This window comes from Sapajus apella, unplaced genomic scaffold (genome assembly GCF_009761245.1).
Source record: "Sapajus apella isolate SASKATOON/1434 unplaced genomic scaffold, GSC_monkey_1.0 scaffold195, whole genome shotgun sequence".
NCBI classification, from domain to species: domain Eukaryota; kingdom Metazoa; phylum Chordata; class Mammalia; order Primates; family Cebidae; genus Sapajus; species Sapajus apella.
Window position 1 is genome coordinate 485618 of NW_022437135.1, and position 17749 is coordinate 503366.

A 17749-nucleotide genomic window follows, 5' to 3' on the forward strand; every position below is an offset into this window, starting at 1 on the left:
AAAAAAAAAAAAAGAATAAAAAAGAAAAGAAATCAAAAAGTGAAACAGCCAGGTGTCCACCAGTGGATAAATGGAGAAACTGAATGCAGCATACACTTAGAGTGGGGTGTTACTCAGCCTTAAGAGGGAAGGAGGTCGGGCACGGTGGCTCACGCCTATAATCCCAGCACTTTGGGAGGCCGAGGCGGGTGGATCACAAGGTCAAGAGATCGAGACCATCCTGGTCAACATGGTGAAACCCTGTCTCTACTAAAAATACAAAAATTAGCTGGGCATGGTAGCGCTTGCCTGTAATCCCAGTTACTCAGGAGGCTGAGGCAGGAGAATTGCTTGAACCCGAGAGGCGGAGGTTGCTGTGAGCCGAGATTGCACCATTGCACTCGAGCAAAACTCCATCTCAAAAAAAAAAAAAGGGAAGGAAATTCTGAAACATGCTATAGCATAGATGAACCTTGAAGGTATTATAGTAAATGATACCAGCAGGGCACAGGTGGACAAATGTTTTGTACTAGAGGCTGAGGGGGGAGGGAAATGGGGAGTCAGTGTTTAATGTTACAGACTGGAGTGATGAGAAGATTCTAGAAATGGACAGTGGCGATGGCTGCACAACATGACTTGCACACTCAACGCTCCTGAATTGTACGCTCCGTTAACTCGGTGATATGTCTGGGAAACTGCAGAATGAGGGGAAGCTGGCCATGACGAAAGAGGTAACTTGTGGTCAGTCGGGGTCCAGCCTTGAAAACCAAAACTGCACGAGATGCTTCAGCAGAGAGAACGTCGCATGACTCTTTGGTTAAATGGGAGTTAGAAAAAAAAGGTTAATAGGATCCATGTGGTGACACAGAGGGAGTGTCAGAACCTGCAAGCCCAGGGGACGTTCTACAGAGCTGGACCTCAGGCATCTGAAGGTGGGGGCTGCCGCCCCACCACTAGCACTCTTGAAGGCAGCCGGACTCCAGAAGAACCTGGCCGGCGTCACCAAGTGTGGCTTTGCAGATGCAGGATCCCAGCCCCAGCACCACAAAGCAGAATGTGAAAGCTGGATTTGCATCTATCAGAAAAGGCTTCATCATATGCCAGTGGCACATAGCATGGAAGGTCCTGTATGTGTTCACCCTAAGATCTATAGGGAAAGAATCAGTACAGTAAGGCCAAGAGAATGTTCAGACACAATGATTGAACAGTTTTTTGATTTGATGAAAAACCTTGATCCTCGGCTATAGAAAGCAAGAAGAGATATAAACTGGATATAAATGACATGTAGGTTCAGGGAACTGAATTATAGAACTTTCCATTCCATAAAACAACCAATCTGGAAAAAGTAGATCACCCTGAAAGGATGTTGTGTAATAGTGACAGCAGATGGGAGCAATAGCAGAATTCAGAAGAGAATGAGCTTGATCGCCAGGTGCAGTGACTCACGCCTGTAATCCCAGCAGTTTGGGAGGCCAGGGCAGGAGAGGCACTTGAGTCCGGGAGTTCAAGACCAGCCTGGGCAACATAGTGAGGCCCCATCTCTACAAAAAATGTAAAAAGTTATCCAGGCATGGTGGTGCATGCCTGTACTCCCGGCTACTCAGGAGGCCGAGGTAAGAGGATCACCTGAGCCCGGGAGGTCAAGGCTGCAGTGAGCCGTGATTGTGCACAGCACTCCAGCCTAGGTGACAGAGCGAGACCCTGTCTCAGAAAAAGGAAGGGGAGTGGGTAGTCGGTTGAATTTTGAATTTTGTGTTAGTTCCCTAGGGCTACCATAACAAATTACGTTAACCAGGTGACATAGAGTAACAGAAATGTATTCTCTCATAGTCCTGGAGGTGAGAAATCCAAAATCTAGGTATTGACAGGGTTTCACTTTGAATCCTCTAGGTGAGAGTCTGTGGCTCTTCTAGCTTCTGGTAGGTTCAGGGCTTCCTTGGGTTGTGGCAATTTCTGCAAACTTAGAATAGAATGGAATTTCCTCGGCCAGTATCTTAATAATCCAGGGAGACATTCTACTTAGAAGGGAAACATTAGAAGCGTTTTCTTTAAAGTCAGGATAAACACAAGGATTTTCTGCATTGTTAACAACTCATACTGTACGGTAAGAGTTTAGTGTCTAGAAAGAAAAATGCATAGATAATGTATACATATATACATATTCGGGTAGTGTATTACTTGAAACTCCAAGAAAATGACCCAGGAAACTTTTGTACCTAAGAAATAATTCATTCACCAAGTAGTTTTTTTTTTTTTTTTTTTTTTTTTTTTTGAGATGGAGTGCAATGGCTCGAACTCAGCTCACTGCAACCTCTGCTCCCAGATTTAAGCGATTCTCCCGCCTCAGTCCCCCAAGTAGCTGGGATTGCAGGCGCCTACCACCACACCCAGCTAATTTTTGTATTTTTAGTAGATATGGGTTTCACCAAGTTGGTCAGGCTGGTCTTGAACTCCTGGCCTCAGGTGATCCACCTGCCTTGACCCCCCCCAAAGTGCCGAGATTACAGGCATGAGCCACCGTGCCCAGCCATTCGTTATTCTATAAATGCCAACATGAATACTTTTATTAAAAGATAGCATGACCCACTAGCAATGACTGTTTCTAACACATGGTTGATAGTCTCTAAATATAGTTTCCTTCTAGAAGGAACTAAGACTGTTTTGACAAATGACTAATTCCAATACTGGGGCAGGAAATATAAGGTGAACCTAGACTATTTTATAACAGCAAGCAAGGAAGCATCAGAGACTGCTGGGAGGTCTGTCAACAGATACAGGAGCTGAGGCTGGGCGCAGTGGCTCACGCCTGTAATCCCAGCCCTTTGGGAAGCTAAGGTGGGCGGATCGCCTGAGGTCAGGAGTTTGAGACCAACCTGGCCAACATGTAAAACCCCACCTCTACTAAAAATACAAAAATTAGCCAAGCTCGGTGGTGTGTGCCTGCAATCCCAGCTACTCGGGAGGCTGAGGCAGGAGATTGACCTGAACCCAGGAGGCAGAGGCTGCCATGAGCCAAAATCACGCCACTGCATTCTGACCTGGGCGAGAGTAACACTCCATCTCAAAAAAGAAAAAAAAAACCAAATACAGAAGCTGGCTTGACAGCACGCATCACTGGCCAAAGATGAGATATTTGAGCATTGAAAAAAAAAATTGATTTAAAAATTTAAATATATTCAGAATTCATGAGTTCTTCATGATACTTCAAAACAAGAAAATCACTGGGCCGAGCATGGTGGCTCACCTGAGGTCAGGAGTTCAAAACCAGCCTGACCAACATGGCGCAACCCCATCTCTACTAAAAATACAAAAAAATTAGCCAGGCATGGTGGCACACGCCTGTAAGGAAGCTGAGGCTGGGGAATCGCTTGAACCCAGGAGGCAGAGGTTGCAGTGAGCTAAGACCGCACCACTGCACTCCAGCCAGGGAAACACAGCAAGGTTCTGTCTAAAAAAAAAGATTATTGACCACTTTAGCTTTATAGGACAACTTATTTTAAAAACTCGTTAAATAGAAGCAAAGAAAATTTTTGTTTTCTTCACACACTGTATTTCAGAATATGCAAACAACTGACCAAAGAAGAATAGAATTTGGTCAATAAATGCAGCAGAAATAATAGAATAACAAGTGATAAATGGACCTATGGGTAGCTTTTCCCAACTCAAGGTTTCAGGAAGTGATTAAGTCCCAGTGTTCTAAAGTGGGACTTTTTCTATAAAAGGCCACAATGTAAATGTTTTTGGCTTCAAAGTTATGCAGGGCATTGTTCCAATAAAACTTCATTTATCAAAGCAGGTTGCGGCCTCCATGCTGTGGTTTGAGGTTTGTAGACTGCTGTCCTAATGTATTCATTGTATGTAATGATAATTAACCTTTATCCTGTGCACCTTTTACTAGGTGCGTACTAGTTAGAGGTTGCTAGATATGACAGTATCCTTGGAAGGAGTGAGAAAATGGGCGCTAAGTCTCCTTGCAACTTAGTTCTGTCTTAGGACTCAGATTAACCTTCCAGCTGCTAAAAGCATTGGGTAAAAGACAGTGAGATACTTTATAATGGGAGGATTCGGCTGACAGCACCTGAACACACTGATCAAATTTGGCATCACAGAGAGAAGTAGACATTACATCTCCTGATGTAATGAGAGTGAACGTACACAGCATCGTCTGTGAAGTACTGTTGTCCAGAAATCGGGTTTGTTTTATCAGAGCCTCTTGTTATAACTGCCAGTTTAAGGGAAATAGAAGGGATGGGGGAGCACATGTACCCTACAGTGAGGACGCCATCAGCTCCATCCACGGTGTAGGAAACCCAACAGGAACAAAATGACCCAGTTTTTTCAGTGAACAAATGAGGAGACACATGTTAGAAATTCAAGATTTAAGAGTCATAGCAGCCAAGTGCAGTATGTAGACCTTTTTGAATTTGATTTGAACAAACCACCTTTTTTTTTTTTTTTTTTTAAACAAAAAAAAAGTGTGGGTTTTGTTTGTGCTGGTCTCGACCTTCTAGGCTTAGGTGATCCTCCCACCTCAGACTCCCAAGGTGCATGAACCACCACAACCTGCTACAAACCAACTTAAAAAAAAAATGCCGGGCATGGTGGCTCACACCTGTAATCCCAGCGCTGTGGGAGGCCAAGGCAGGCAGATCACTTAAGGCCAGGAGTTCAAGACCAACCTGGCCAACATGGCTAAACCCCGTCTCTACTAAAAATACAAAAATTTGCCAGATGTGGTATTGCATTTCTGTAATCACAGCTACTCGGGAGATTAAGGCACAAGAATTGCTTGAACCCGGGAAGCAGAGGTTGCAGTGAGCTAAGATTGCGCCATCGCACTCCAGCCTGGGCAACAGAGTGAGACTCTATCTCAAAGAAAAACAAAAAAATATTATGGTAGCCTGACATAGTGGCTTACACCTGTAATCCCTGCACCTTGGGAGGTAGAAGTGGGCAGATCACTTGAGCTGAGGAGTTTGAGAGCAGCCTAGCCAATGTGGTGAAACCCTGTCTCTACTAAAAATACAATAATTACCCAGGCATGGAGGCATATGCCTGTAATCCCAGCCATCTGGGAAGTTGAGGCATGGGAATTGCTTGAACCCAAGAGGCAGAGGCTACAGTGAGCCAAAGTCACACCACTGTACTCCAGCCTGGGTGACAGAGTAAGACTCTGTCTCCAAAAAAAAAAAAAAATTTATATGGATCTCGACACACTGTTTCTAAAATTCATATAAAAGAGCAAAGGGCTTTGTATAGCCGTGATAACTTACAAAAACAATAGGTAGGGACAGTCATTATACCGAATAGATCAAATCTGCAGTGATTAAGAGAGAATGGTATTGGCTTAGAGATAGTGACACCAGAAGCAGACCTCGAGAGAGAACATGGGTTTTTCAGAAACCCCGCCCGGCATGCTGGTGTGTGCCTGTAGTCCCAGCCACTCAGGTCTCTGAGCTGGGAGGATCCCTCACGCACAGGAGTTCGAGGCTGCAGTGAGCTGTGATCCCAACAATTCGAGACCCCTGTGTCTTTGGGGGGAACAGTGGTATCAGTACACTTGTTCATTTATAAGTAAAAAATGTACATCCCTGCTCCTTATATAAGTTCCAGATTTCCAGACACACTAAAGGCCAGAACCTTTCTAAAGAAGTTATAGGTGAATATCTTTAAGATACTGGGATAAAAAAAAATTTTTAAGTACAAAAAGCAGAAACTGTAAGGGGAGAGAGAGAGCCTGACACATTTGATTACGTTATTTATTTGAAACATACATGTGGCAGAAACACCATTAACAAAATAAAAAGACAAATTGCAGAGTAGAAGAACATAATTTTAACACACATCAACGAAAACTTACTCAGATTATTTTAAAGCATTCTCCAAATTAGTAAGACCCTAGTAGTCCACAGGCACAAAGACAAATGAACAGGAAATTCACAGAAGAGAACATGAAATGTGCAGCAGTAGTAAATGTGAAAATAGGTAAATAGGTTCCGTATCACTCCAGTCAGGAAGATGCACGTGAAATATCCAAAGCATATGTTATATTCGTGAGTTTGGCTAAGATGCAAATGTTTTATCGTACTAAATGAACGTGAGGTAAATGAGATTGCTACCTAAAAAGTAGATATAGGCCAGGTGCGGTGGCTTACTCCTGTAATCCCAGCACTTTGGGAGGCTGAGGTGGGCGGATCACTGGAGGTTGGGAGTTGGAGACCACCCTGGCCAACGTGGTGAAACCCTGTCTCTACTAAAAATACGAAAATTAGCCAGGTGTGGTAGCAGTGCCGTAATCCCAGCGACTCGGGAGGCTGAGGCAAGAAAATCTCTTGAACCTGGGAGGTGGAGGTTGCAGTGAGCTGAAATCACACCACTCCACTTTTTTAGCCTGGGCAACAGAGTAAGACTCTGTTTGCAAAAAAAAAAACAAAAAAACATTTTAGACAGCACTTTTAAAAAAACAACCTCATTGGGGCCGGGCTCGGTGGCGCGTGCCTGTAGTCCCAGCTATTCAGGAGGCTGAGGCGGGAGGATCTCTTGAGCCCAAGGGTCCTGGGCTGTAGTGCGCTATGCCTATTGGGGGTCCACACTAAGTTCAGCATCAATATGATGACCTCCCGGGAGCGGGGGACCACCAGGTTGCCTAAGGAGGAGTGAACCGGCCCAGGTCGGAAACAGAGCAGGTCAAAACTCCCGTGCTGATCAGTAGTGGGATCGCGCCTGTGAATAGTCACTGCACTCCAGCCTGGGCAACATAGCCAGACCCCGTCTCTTTTAAAAATAATAATAATAGTCGGGCGCGGTGTCTCACGCCTGTAATCCCAGCACTTTGGGAGGCCGAGGCAGGTGGATCACGAGGTCAAGAGATCGAGACCATCCTGGTCAACATGGTGAAACCCCGTGTCTACTAAAACTACAAAACATTAGCTGGGCATGGTGGCGCGTGCCTGTAATCCCAGGTACTCAGGAGGCTGAGGCAGGAGAATTGCCTGAACCCAGGAGGCAGAGGGTGCGGTGAGCCGAGATCGCGCCATTGCACTCCAGCCTGGGTAACAAGAGCGAAACTCTGTCTCAAAAAAAAAAAATTATTATTATTATTATTATTATTATGACGTCATTGGAAATGCTAGACACCATTGGACAGTGCCTGGTGGAGTTTGTGTGTATATACTTTACTACTATCTGGTAATTCTGCTGTTGGATTCACACCGTAGAGAATCCTTACACGCGTGCTTGAGAAGACATGTTTTAAGATACATTTGTTAAAAAAAAAAAAAAAAAAGAAAAACATAAATCTGTTGACACTATTGTTTACAGACTTCTAAAATTGGAATCAAGGAGAATAATGAATTGTTAAGCTGAAGAATAATTATACCCTGAAATATGGTATTAACATTAATAAGACAAAATGTTTAAGATTTGACAGCTTGGGGGATACATGGGAATTCATTAATTTACAGTTTTCTTTATGGTTTAAGTTGTTCTTTTTTCCCCCAGGAAAAAAAAAATAAAAGTCAGTTTAGACGGTTCTTAGAGACTGAAAGAGAAAGAGAACAAATTTTTTTTTAATTTAATGTTTTTAAAAAATATTGGTGATAGCAAACTTCATTAATTAAAAGAGATATAGATTAGCATCACAAATGAAAATAATTTAGGAACCAACGCTCAAGTCAAATGGAGCTCAGCAGGGGTCGTGACTTGCCCACAGCAGCAGGCAGGCGAAGATCCTGTCGGAAGATCCTGTCCCTTGTGGAACGGAAGCTAGAACGGGGGAAGGAGACCCCGGCTCTGTGCTGGCTTCTCCCCTGCATCTGTGTGCCTTGCTGTCCGGCAGTCTTGGTTTTCTCGGTGCCTCTTTTCTTTGGCCCCAACCCCCTTGTTCCCTGAGAGTGGTAAGTGCCCCATGAGGCTGGGAGTGGAGTGCCGAGGACGCTTCTCACGGCCGAGGACGCTTCTCATGGCCGCTGCTGGGAGCCGGGGAAAAATCATCCCTGCCTTCCCGCTCCTTGCCAGGCCCAGCTGCCACCTTCCCCGGTTCCCAGCCAAACTCTCACTGGAGGCAGGGCCTGCTGCCTGCTCGTGGGGTGGGGTGGGGAGCAGACCATTGCTTGCCTGGATGCCTTCATAAACACAGAACGGCAGGAGCCGGGGCGTGCATATAAAATCCGGTGTGTGTTTGGACTGAGAGTCGGGTCCTAAAAGGATTTGCAGTTGTTGCTTTTTCTGAGTAAAAGATGGGAATGGCCTCGAGTCATCCAAGAAGGTAGTCCTCATTTAACCTGTACTTTCTCGTCCTTCTTCGGCTGCCATTCTTCTGTTTCCTTTTGCCTTGCTCCCTCCCCTCCCCTCTACACTGTGCCTGTCCTGCCACCTTCCTCCCCCACCTTGAGCTCAGTGTGACGAGACAGGTTCAGTTATTTTCCCCTTTTCATAAAGCATTCTATCATAGAAACATTCCAATTACCAAGAAGAGGGTGGCCAAGGAGCGGAAGTCGCTTCACAGTTCTTCTCCCGCAGTGGTGATGGAACACGTCAGCGTCTGGAGCGCAGCTCACTCACCCTTTGTCTTCATTGTAGACCGAGCCAAGAGGAGAAAGCTCAGGGAAGAAAGGGCATGGCTGCTGGCTCAAGGGAAGGAACTCCCTCCAGAACTTTCCCATCTGGACCCCAATTCTCCCATGAGGGAGGAAAAAAAGACGAAGGACCTGTGAGTATTTATTACAGCAGCAGTGGCGTCTGATAGCATTTGTTAAGCACTCAGGCCCTGCTCAGCACACTCCCCATTGATCCTTACGACAGCCCTGTTGGGTCACATTGTCCCCATGTGGGAGTTCACAGGGTGGCCCTGTACTCACAGCTAGCCCTGGCGCCCTTCCTCAGGCACACAGACATGCCCAGATGCCCTGGCCCCTGACACTCTTCCTGCCACACTCCGTGGGAGCAGAAGTGATACTTACACTAAGCTCTTCCGTCCTCATCCCCTTAATTTAATGAAATCAGAATCTGATTATGATGTGACTTAGGTCTTTGGAAATGTGAATAGCAGTTTATTCTTTTTGAAGTAATTACTTCCTGTGATGTTACTAGGTACATGTATCTTTACTCCTTCCTAAAAATTCAAGAGGCAGATATTCAGTGTTGACCGGGCGCGGTGGCTCACTCCTGTAATCCCAGCACTTTGGGAGGCCAAGGCAGGTGGATCACCTGAGATCAGGAGTTCAAGACCAGCCTGGCCAACATGGAGAAACCCCATCTCTACTAAAAATACAAAATTAGCCAGGCACGGTAGCACTTGCCTGTAATCCCAACTACTCGGGAGGCTGAAGCAGGAGGATTGCTTGAACCCGGGAGGTGGAGGTTGCAGTGAGCCAAGATTGCACCATTACACTCCAGCCTGGGCAACAAGAGCAAAACTTCATGTCAAAAAATAAATAAATAAATCGGTGTTCATGAGCTCATTTATCATATGCTTTTTTGGATTATTCTTTAGATCACAAAAATATTCATAAGTAAAATAAAGCTTGCTTAAGAATGTGCTATAAAGCCTGGACAACATAGCGAAACCTCACCTCTACCAAAAATGCAAAACTTTGCCAGGCATGATGGCACACACCTGTTGTCCCAGCTATTCAGGAGGCTGAGGGGAGAGGATCACTGGTACCCAGGAAATCAAGGCTGCAGTGAGCTGTCATGACGCCACTTCACTCCAGCCAAGGCAACAGAGCGAGATCCTGCCTCAAAATAATTAAATAAAATGGAAACGAATGTGCAGTTGAATAACTAACATTCTGGAACCGTAAAGTTCTGGATCATCCAGGCCAACCCCACATTTTCTAGAGGAGAAAAGTGACATTCCCGGTTAAGGTCCACTGTCCCTAATTGTATTTCCAGGGAGTGTTACCAGTGTCACAGGTTCATCTAAACCACACTGTTAGGACTATTCCATCTCTTATTTCAGCTGTGTCTGCTATAGACCTGAGAGCGCAGGAGAGAAGGTGGTCAGAGTTACTATTAATGTCTTATTTTATGATTTGCAGCTTTGAGTTGGACGATGATTTCACTGCTATGTATAAAGGTTAGTTCCCATTCTCCACTGTTCCGTTTCTGATGAAAGTTTTCGTCTGTGAGTGTGTTAATCAAGATCTCCTCTCTGGCTCTCAGTTCTAGACGTGGTAAAGGCTCACAAGGATTCCTGGCCCTTTTTGGAACCTGTGGATGAATCTTATGCTCCTAACTATTATCAGATTATTAAGGTAGAAGCAGTCTTTGCAATAATGCTTAGTGTGTATATCTTTCTTGGGTTTTGTCATTTGTTTCTTGTTTTGTTTTGTTTTGTTTTGTTTTGTTTTGTTTTGTTTTGTTTTGTTTTGTGTGTGTGTGTGTACACATTTTTTTTATTACATTTTTTCAACTGTCGAAAGTTGATGTGATGTTTCTCATTTTATCTGTTACTCATTACAGACCAGCATTACTGAATTCTCATTCTCTGTCTCACTCTCTTTCTGTCTCTCTGTATGAAATGTTTTGCTTTCGGAATATTTTAACTATAAAGAGTTATGTGTCTCATTTAGGCCCCCATGGATATTTCCAGCATGGAGAAAAAACTGAATGGAGGTTTATACTGTACCAAGGAGGAGTTTGTAAATGACATGAAGACCATATTCAGGAATTGTCGAAAGTATAATGGGGAAAGCAGTGGTAAGCGGGGAAGGAGTTTGCGCTGGATCCGTATCTGCTGACCGCTGTAATCAAGAATGAAATGCTTTCTCCTTTAGAAATACGCATCCTAGTGACTTTTCTTTAGGACAGTGCACAGAATGTGTATGAAAAGCCATGAGATTAACCATCCCAGCCACTTACACAGGTTTAGTTTGGTTTTGCTTGTTTGTTTTTGAGACGGAGTCTTGCTCTATCACCCAGGCTGGAGTGCAGTGGCGTAGTCTTGGCTCACTGCAGCCTCTGCCTCCTGGGTTCCAGCGATTCTCCTGCCTCAGCCTCAGCCTCACGAACAGCTGGGTTTACAGGCACCCACCACCATGCCTGGCTAATTTTTGTGTTTTTAGTAGAGATGGGGTTTTAACATGTTGGCCAGGCTGGTCTCGAACTCTTGACCTCAGGTGATACGCCCACCTCGGCCTCCCAAAGTGTCGGGATTACAAGTGTGAGCCACCGCGCCTGGCCCACTTACACGGTGTTTGCCAGAGACTCTCTCCTGCTCCACAGGACAAGAGAATGCAGCTGGCAGCTAACTGGTTCATCCTAGACACCAGGCTGGGTCTGGATAATACTGTGTGTGCCTCTTTAACCACTGATGGGACTGCCCCTAGACAGAGCTGATTCTTCCGTCTTCTGGAGAAGCGACTGAAGTAGATCTCTAATATTAAAGTAGAAATGGTTCTTTTTACTTTGGGTCATTTATGCATTAACTCAAAATGCCCTACTTAAAAACAGCAGATTCCACAATTTTTTTACTTTGTATTTCTGACGTTTAGCCTTGAAGAATTAAATTTGTACTGGCTTTTTTGTTTTGTCTTGTCTTTTTTTAGCTATTTTGAGATGGGATCTCACTCTGTCACCCAGGCTGGAGTGCAGTAGCACAGACATGGCTCACTGCAACCTCGAATTCTTGGAGTCAAGGGATCCTCCTCCCTTGGTCCCATAGTAGCTGGGACTGTGGGAATGTGCCACCACACCTGGCTAATGTGTTTTTGGTAGGGACGGGTCTCGCTTCATTGCCCAGTCTGGTCTTGGAACTCCTGGGCTCAAGTGACCCTCCTGCCTTGGCTTCCCCAAGTGCTGGGATTACAGGTGTGAGTTACCGTGCTCAGCCTGACTTGGTTTAATAGTCCTCCAGCCCCTGTCCCAAGCATGCCACCTCGGGCATCTCGCAGAGAGGAACCACATCGTCTTCATGTTGCATCCATAGCTCTGCAATGTAACATGCCCTAAAGGCGAATTCAACTCATAGTTTACTCAGGTTGCATCTTTTACATATTAGTAGAATTGTTGTTTTTTGTTTGTTTGTTTGTTTTTTGTTTTTTTGTTTTTTTTTTTTTTTTTTTTTTAAGACGGGGTTTCACCATGTTGGTCAGGCTGGTCTTGAACTCCCGACCTCAGGTGATCCGCCCACCTTGGCCTCCAAAGTGCTTGGATTACAGGCCTGACCCACCACGCCCGGCCATAGAATTGTCTTTTGTGACCTCTATAGGTCAGTTTCTATCAACAGTTTCTATAAACTATACCTAGAAACCAATCCTCCTGTCTTCCTATAGAGTATACCAAGATGTCTGATAATTTAGAACGCTGTTTCCATCGGGCAATGATGAAGCATTTTCCTGGTGAAGATGGAGACACAGATGAAGAATTTTGGATTCGAGAGGATGAAAAGCGGGAGAAGAGACGGAGTCGGGCTGGGCGAAGTGGTGGGAGCCATGTTTGGACCCGCTCCAGGGATCCCGAAGGGCCTGGCAGGAAACAGCAGCCCGTGGAGAATGGAGGGAAGTCTCTGCCCCCCACACGCCGAGCCCCCTCTTCTGGGGACGGTCAGAGCAGCAGCTCCACGCAGCCCCCGCGGGAGGTGGGCGCTTCCAATGGCCGACGCTTTTCTCATCCCCTGCACTGTGGCGGAACGCCCAGCCAAGCACCCTTTTTAAACCAGATGGTAAGGAATAGGGTGGAGGCCGTTGCGGTGTCTCCTGGTTTGTGAGTTCTTAGGGATGTAAAGGCCATTCAGTTAGTACTTTTTCTACAGAGTATTTCTGTGTATGGGTGACATCTGTTCCCCCTCGAGTCCTTCATTTTATTTTATTTTGTTTACATTTTAGTAGAGATAAGGTGTTGCTATGTTGTCTAGGCTGGCCTCAGACTCCTGACCTCAAGCAATCCTTCTGCCTCAGCCTCCCAAAGTGCTGGGACTATCAGCATGAGCCACTGTGCCCGGCCCCTGCTTTACTCTAAACCCTCCTTTTTCTCAGTCATTCGAAATACGTATTCTCAATGTGGGCACAAAAATGGGATTTAAAAATACATCATCTGGCCAGGCATGGTGGCTCACGCCTGTAATCTCAGCACTTTGGGAGGCCGAGATGGGTGGATCATGAGGTCAGGAGTTCAAGACCAGCCTGGCTAACATGATGAAACCCCGTCTCTACTAAAAATACAAAAATCAGCCAGACGTGGTGGTGCAAGCCTGGAGGCACCAGCTACCCAGGAGGCTGAGGCAGGAGGATTGCTTGAACCTAGGAGGCAGAGGTTGCAGTGAGCGGAGATCATGCCACTGTACTCCAGCCTAGGTGATAGAGCAAGACTGTCTCAAAAAAAAGTAATCTAGCCGGGCGTGGTGGCTCACGCCTGTAATCCCAGCACTTGGAAGGCCGAGGCAGGTGGATCTCTTGAGGCCAGGAGTTCAAGACCAGCCTGACCAACATGGTGAAACCTCGTCTTTAAAAAAAAAAAAAAAGCCGGGCGCGGTGGCTCACGCCTGTAATCCCAGCACTTTGGGAGGCCGAGGTGGGTGGATCATGAGGTCAAGAGATCGAGACCATCCTGGTCAACATGGTGAAACCCTGTCTCTACTAAAAATACAAAATATCAGCTGGGCATGGTGGCGCGTGCCTGTAATCCCAGCTACTCAGGAGGCTGAGGCAGGAGAATTGCCTGAACCCAGGAGGCGGAGGTTGCGGTGAGCCGAGATCGCGCCATTGCACTCCAGCCTGGGTAACAAGAGCAAAACTCCATCTCAAAAAAAAAAAAAAAGTGTCTTTTGTATAAAGCACAGATACAGTACATAAACATACAGTATACCTGCAAGCATCAAGATGTCATGGTAGCAGGCAGCTGGGGAGAAATGGCTAATATGGATCCTTGGGTGGAGGAGGAATATAAAAGAGATTGAGAAACGCTGATTTAATCTTCTGTCTCCTGGAGCGGGAGGTTGCTTCGGGCTCACAGGCGAGCACTGGTGAGGGTGAGCACATGTTCAGCCTCCGCATCTCCATCCAAGGTCTAGTCGTTGTCAACCTCAAGTCTGCGTCTTTCCTTTTCCCCCTCCTTGCTGTGCTCCACATGCTGCAGAGGCCAGCGGTGCCGGGGACATTTGGGCCCCTGCGAGGATCAGATGCTGCCGCCTTGTACGGTTCCTCTGGAGTCCCGGAGTCGCACCCCGGGGAGCCTGTGCAGCAGCGCCAGCCTTTCCCCATGCAGGTGAGCACCCTACTCAGCAGGCGCAGGCACAGGGGGTCCCACAGCTACATTTCAGAGAAAAAGTCTCTTTCCAGGCTAAGTGTCGCTCATTGTCTACTTCCCTGAAGAGTCTGTTCCCATAGAGAAGTACGTCCCAAAGCCTGCCTTACTCTGTGAGTCTGGTTAACTGTGCTGCCTTTTTGTTGCCAGCCTCCAGTGGGAATTAACAGCCACCGAGGACCCAGGCTGGGCACACCCGAAGACAAGCAAATGTGTGGGGGGCTGACGCACCTTTCTAGCATGGGCCCACAGCCTGGATCCTTGCAGCTCGGCCAGATGAGTGGCCCGAGTCAGGATGGAAGCATGTATGTTCCAGCTCAGCTCCAGCCAGGATTCATTCCTCCCAGGCATGGGGGGGCTCCAGCCCAGCCGCCAGACTTTCCTGAAAGCTCAGAAATTCCTCCCAGCCACATGTATCGATCATACAAGTACCTGAATCGAGTACACTCTGCCGTCTGGAATGGGAACCACGGTGCTACAAACCCAGGACCCTTGGGCCCAGAGGAGAAGCCCCACCTGGGGCCTGGGCCTTCTCACCAGCCTCGCAGTCTCGGTCACATGATGGATTCCCGAGTCATGAGACCGCCTGTCCCCGTCAACCAGTGGACTGAACAATCAGGCTTCCTACCTCATGGAGTTCCTTCCTCAGGGTACATGCAGCCACCCTGCAAGTCTGCTGGACATCGGCTACAGCCACCTCCAGTGCCAGCACCCAGTTCTCTGTTTGGAGCGGCCACCCAGGCTCTGCGGGGGGTGCAGGGAGGGGACTCCATGATGGACAGCCCAGAGATGATCGCCATGCAGCAGCTCTCTTCCCGCGTCTGCCCGCCAGGTGTGCCTTACCACCCCCACCAGCCTGCACCCCCGCATTTACCCGGCCCTTTTCCGCAGGTAGCCCACTCAGTGTCGGTCAGTGTATCAGCCCCAAAGCCTGCCCTGGGCAACCCTGGGAGGGCACCGGAGAACAGTGAAACCCACGAGCCTGAGAATGACCAAGGTAATGCACCCTGTCACTTTGGGCTCTCTAAGCTCTTGTTTCCTGAGTCATCTTTTTGCACAGCATATCAAGTCCAGCATGAACTGGGTCCAGCCTCTCTTTCTTGAACCTCTCAGGTTTGGGCCACTGTCCTCTTGATCTACAGATCTCAGAGCATTCCTGGTCGCAGTCTTGACTGCTGCACAGGTGGGCCCTTGCTGTGCCAGGCACTCTTCCTGAGACTTTGTTTTTTTTTCTTTAAGGCAGTCTCACTCTTGCCCAGGCTGGAGTGCAGTGGCATAGTCTCGGCTCACTGCAGCCTCTGCCCCCCGGGTTCAAGCAATTCTCCTGCCTCAGCCTTCTGAGTAGCTGGGATTACAGGTGCACGCCACCACACCCAGCTAATTTTTGTATTTTTGGTAGAGACAAGGTTTCACCATGTTAGCCAGGCTGGTCTCGAACTTCTGACCTCAGGTGATCTGCCCAACTTGGCCTCCCAAAGTGCTAGGATTACAGGTGTAAGCCACCGTGTCCTGCCTGCCTGAAACTTTTGTACCTTAACTCATTTATTCTCAGAATAAGCCTTGGAGATAGCTACTGTTACTATCCTTCCTTTTACAGATGGAAAATCCAAGGCATGGAAATGTTAGATTATTTGCCCTCACCCAGCTGGTAAGTAACAGAGCTGAGATTTGGGCCCAGACAGACTAGATCCTGCATCTGTGATCCACTCACCACATCATCATACCTCCTCTAAAGAAGTACTGTCAGCTGGGTGCACCTTTGGTGGCTCATACCTGTAATCCCAGAAGTTTGGGAAGCCGAGGCCAGTGGATCACTTGAGCCCAGGAGTTTAAAACCAGCCTGGACAACAGAGTAAGACTGTCTCTGCTGAAAAACGAAAAAGATTAGCCAGTCATGGTGGCTCACACCTGTAATCCCATCTCTTTGGGAAGCCCAGGCGGGCAGATCGCCTGAGGTCAGGAGTTCAAGACCAGCCTGACTGACATGGCAAAACTCGGTCTCTAATAAAAATACAAAAATTAGCCGGGCACGGTGGCAGGCGCCTGTAATCTCAGCTGCCTGGAAGGCTGAAGAAGGAGAATCACTGGAACCTGGGAGGCAGACGTTGCAGTGAGCCAAGATAACTGCACTCCAGCCCAGGTGACAGTGTGAGACTGTCTCAAAAATAATAATAACCCATGCTGAGATCTAGTAAGTTTTGCAGCAGTTTCTTAGAAATGCCGTTTAAGAAGAGTAAACATTAAACTAAGGGAGAAAAATGGGGGAAAAAAGACTTTGCAATTAGTGCTTATTTCTAGGATAGATACCTAGCATGCATGTAATTTTCTTCAGTACCTGGCAGGAGAATGGAGACACTTGGACTTTAAGGTAATAGATCCCTGGCCGGATGCAGTGGGCCACCCATGTAATCCCAGTTCTCTTGGAGGCTGAGGCAGGCAGATCAGGAGGTCAAGAGTTTGAGACCAGCCTGGCCAAGAATGATGAAACCTCGTCTCTACTAAAAACATAAAAGTTAGCTGTGTGCAGTGGTGTGCACCTGTAATCCCAGCTACTCGGGAGGCTGAGGCAGGAGAATCTCTTGAACCTGGGAGGCAGAGGTTGCAGTGAGCCAAGATTGCACCACTGCACTCCAGCCTGGGCAACAGACCAAGACTCCGTCTCAAAATAAAAGAAAAAAATAAAAGATAATAGATCTTTTTGTGTTTCTCAGACCTGTAATCCCAACTACTTGGGAGTCTGAGGTGGAAGGATTGCTTGAACCCTGGAGTTCAGGGTTTCAGTGAGACATGATCACACCACTGCACTCCAGCATGGGCAACAAAGTTGAAACTCTGACTCTTTAAAAAAAAAGAAAAAAATTGTTAGGGGAAAAATTTTACTGTTTCTTTTCTGGAAAGACCTACTTTGTTACCACCACCTCTAGCAGAATTTTCTAAGACTGATTTCAAATGATTTCTGGAATGCAAAGCTTTACAAGAATCCTATTTATAAGTCTTGGATAAGTCTAGTTGCTAAGTTTAATGTTGACTGAATAATGAAAATGTGGTTTTTCATTTTCATTGTGTAATTTGTACCATGACTTGTAAGGCCAGCTTCAGGTAGCCTGAGCTGTCATCATAGCTCTTTAAAACTTGTTAAGAATCTTTAACCTTGTCCTTCAGATCTGTGACCAGGATTGTAATTTGATCACACGTGGACAACTGCTGTCCTCTTAGAAAGATTGTAAATAGATTATTTTGGCCGGGCAGTGGCTCACCCTGTAATCTCAGCGCTTTGGGAAGCCAAGGCGGGCAGATCACCTGAGGCTGATCTGAGTTGGAGACCAGCCTGGCCAACATGGTGAAACCTCATCTCTACTAAAAATACAAAAAGTAGCTGGGTATGGTGGCACATGCCTGTAATCCCAGCTACTTGGGAGGCTGAGGCAGGAGAATCTCTTGAACCCAGAGGCGGTGGTTGCAGTGAGCCGAGATCGTCCCACTGCACCCCAGCCTGGGCATCAGAGCGAGACACTGCCTCAAAAAA

General features: G+C 46.8%; 1 protein-coding gene across 1 annotated transcript in view; it reads left to right on the forward strand.

The window, feature by feature from the left end:
* The window catches only part of LOC116543770 (cat eye syndrome critical region protein 2), a 199760-nt gene that overhangs the window by 171691 nt on the left and 10320 nt on the right, over positions 1 to 17749 (forward strand). The window contains exons 11-17 of the mRNA XM_032269608.1: positions 8560 to 8689; positions 10020 to 10057; positions 10144 to 10235; positions 10554 to 10680; positions 12255 to 12643; positions 14056 to 14184; positions 14374 to 15220. Coding sequence (XP_032125499.1) covers positions 8560 to 8689; positions 10020 to 10057; positions 10144 to 10235; positions 10554 to 10680; positions 12255 to 12643; positions 14056 to 14184; positions 14374 to 15220 — 1752 coding nt within the window. The remainder of the gene's footprint in view (positions 1 to 8559; positions 8690 to 10019; positions 10058 to 10143; positions 10236 to 10553; positions 10681 to 12254; positions 12644 to 14055; positions 14185 to 14373; positions 15221 to 17749) is intronic.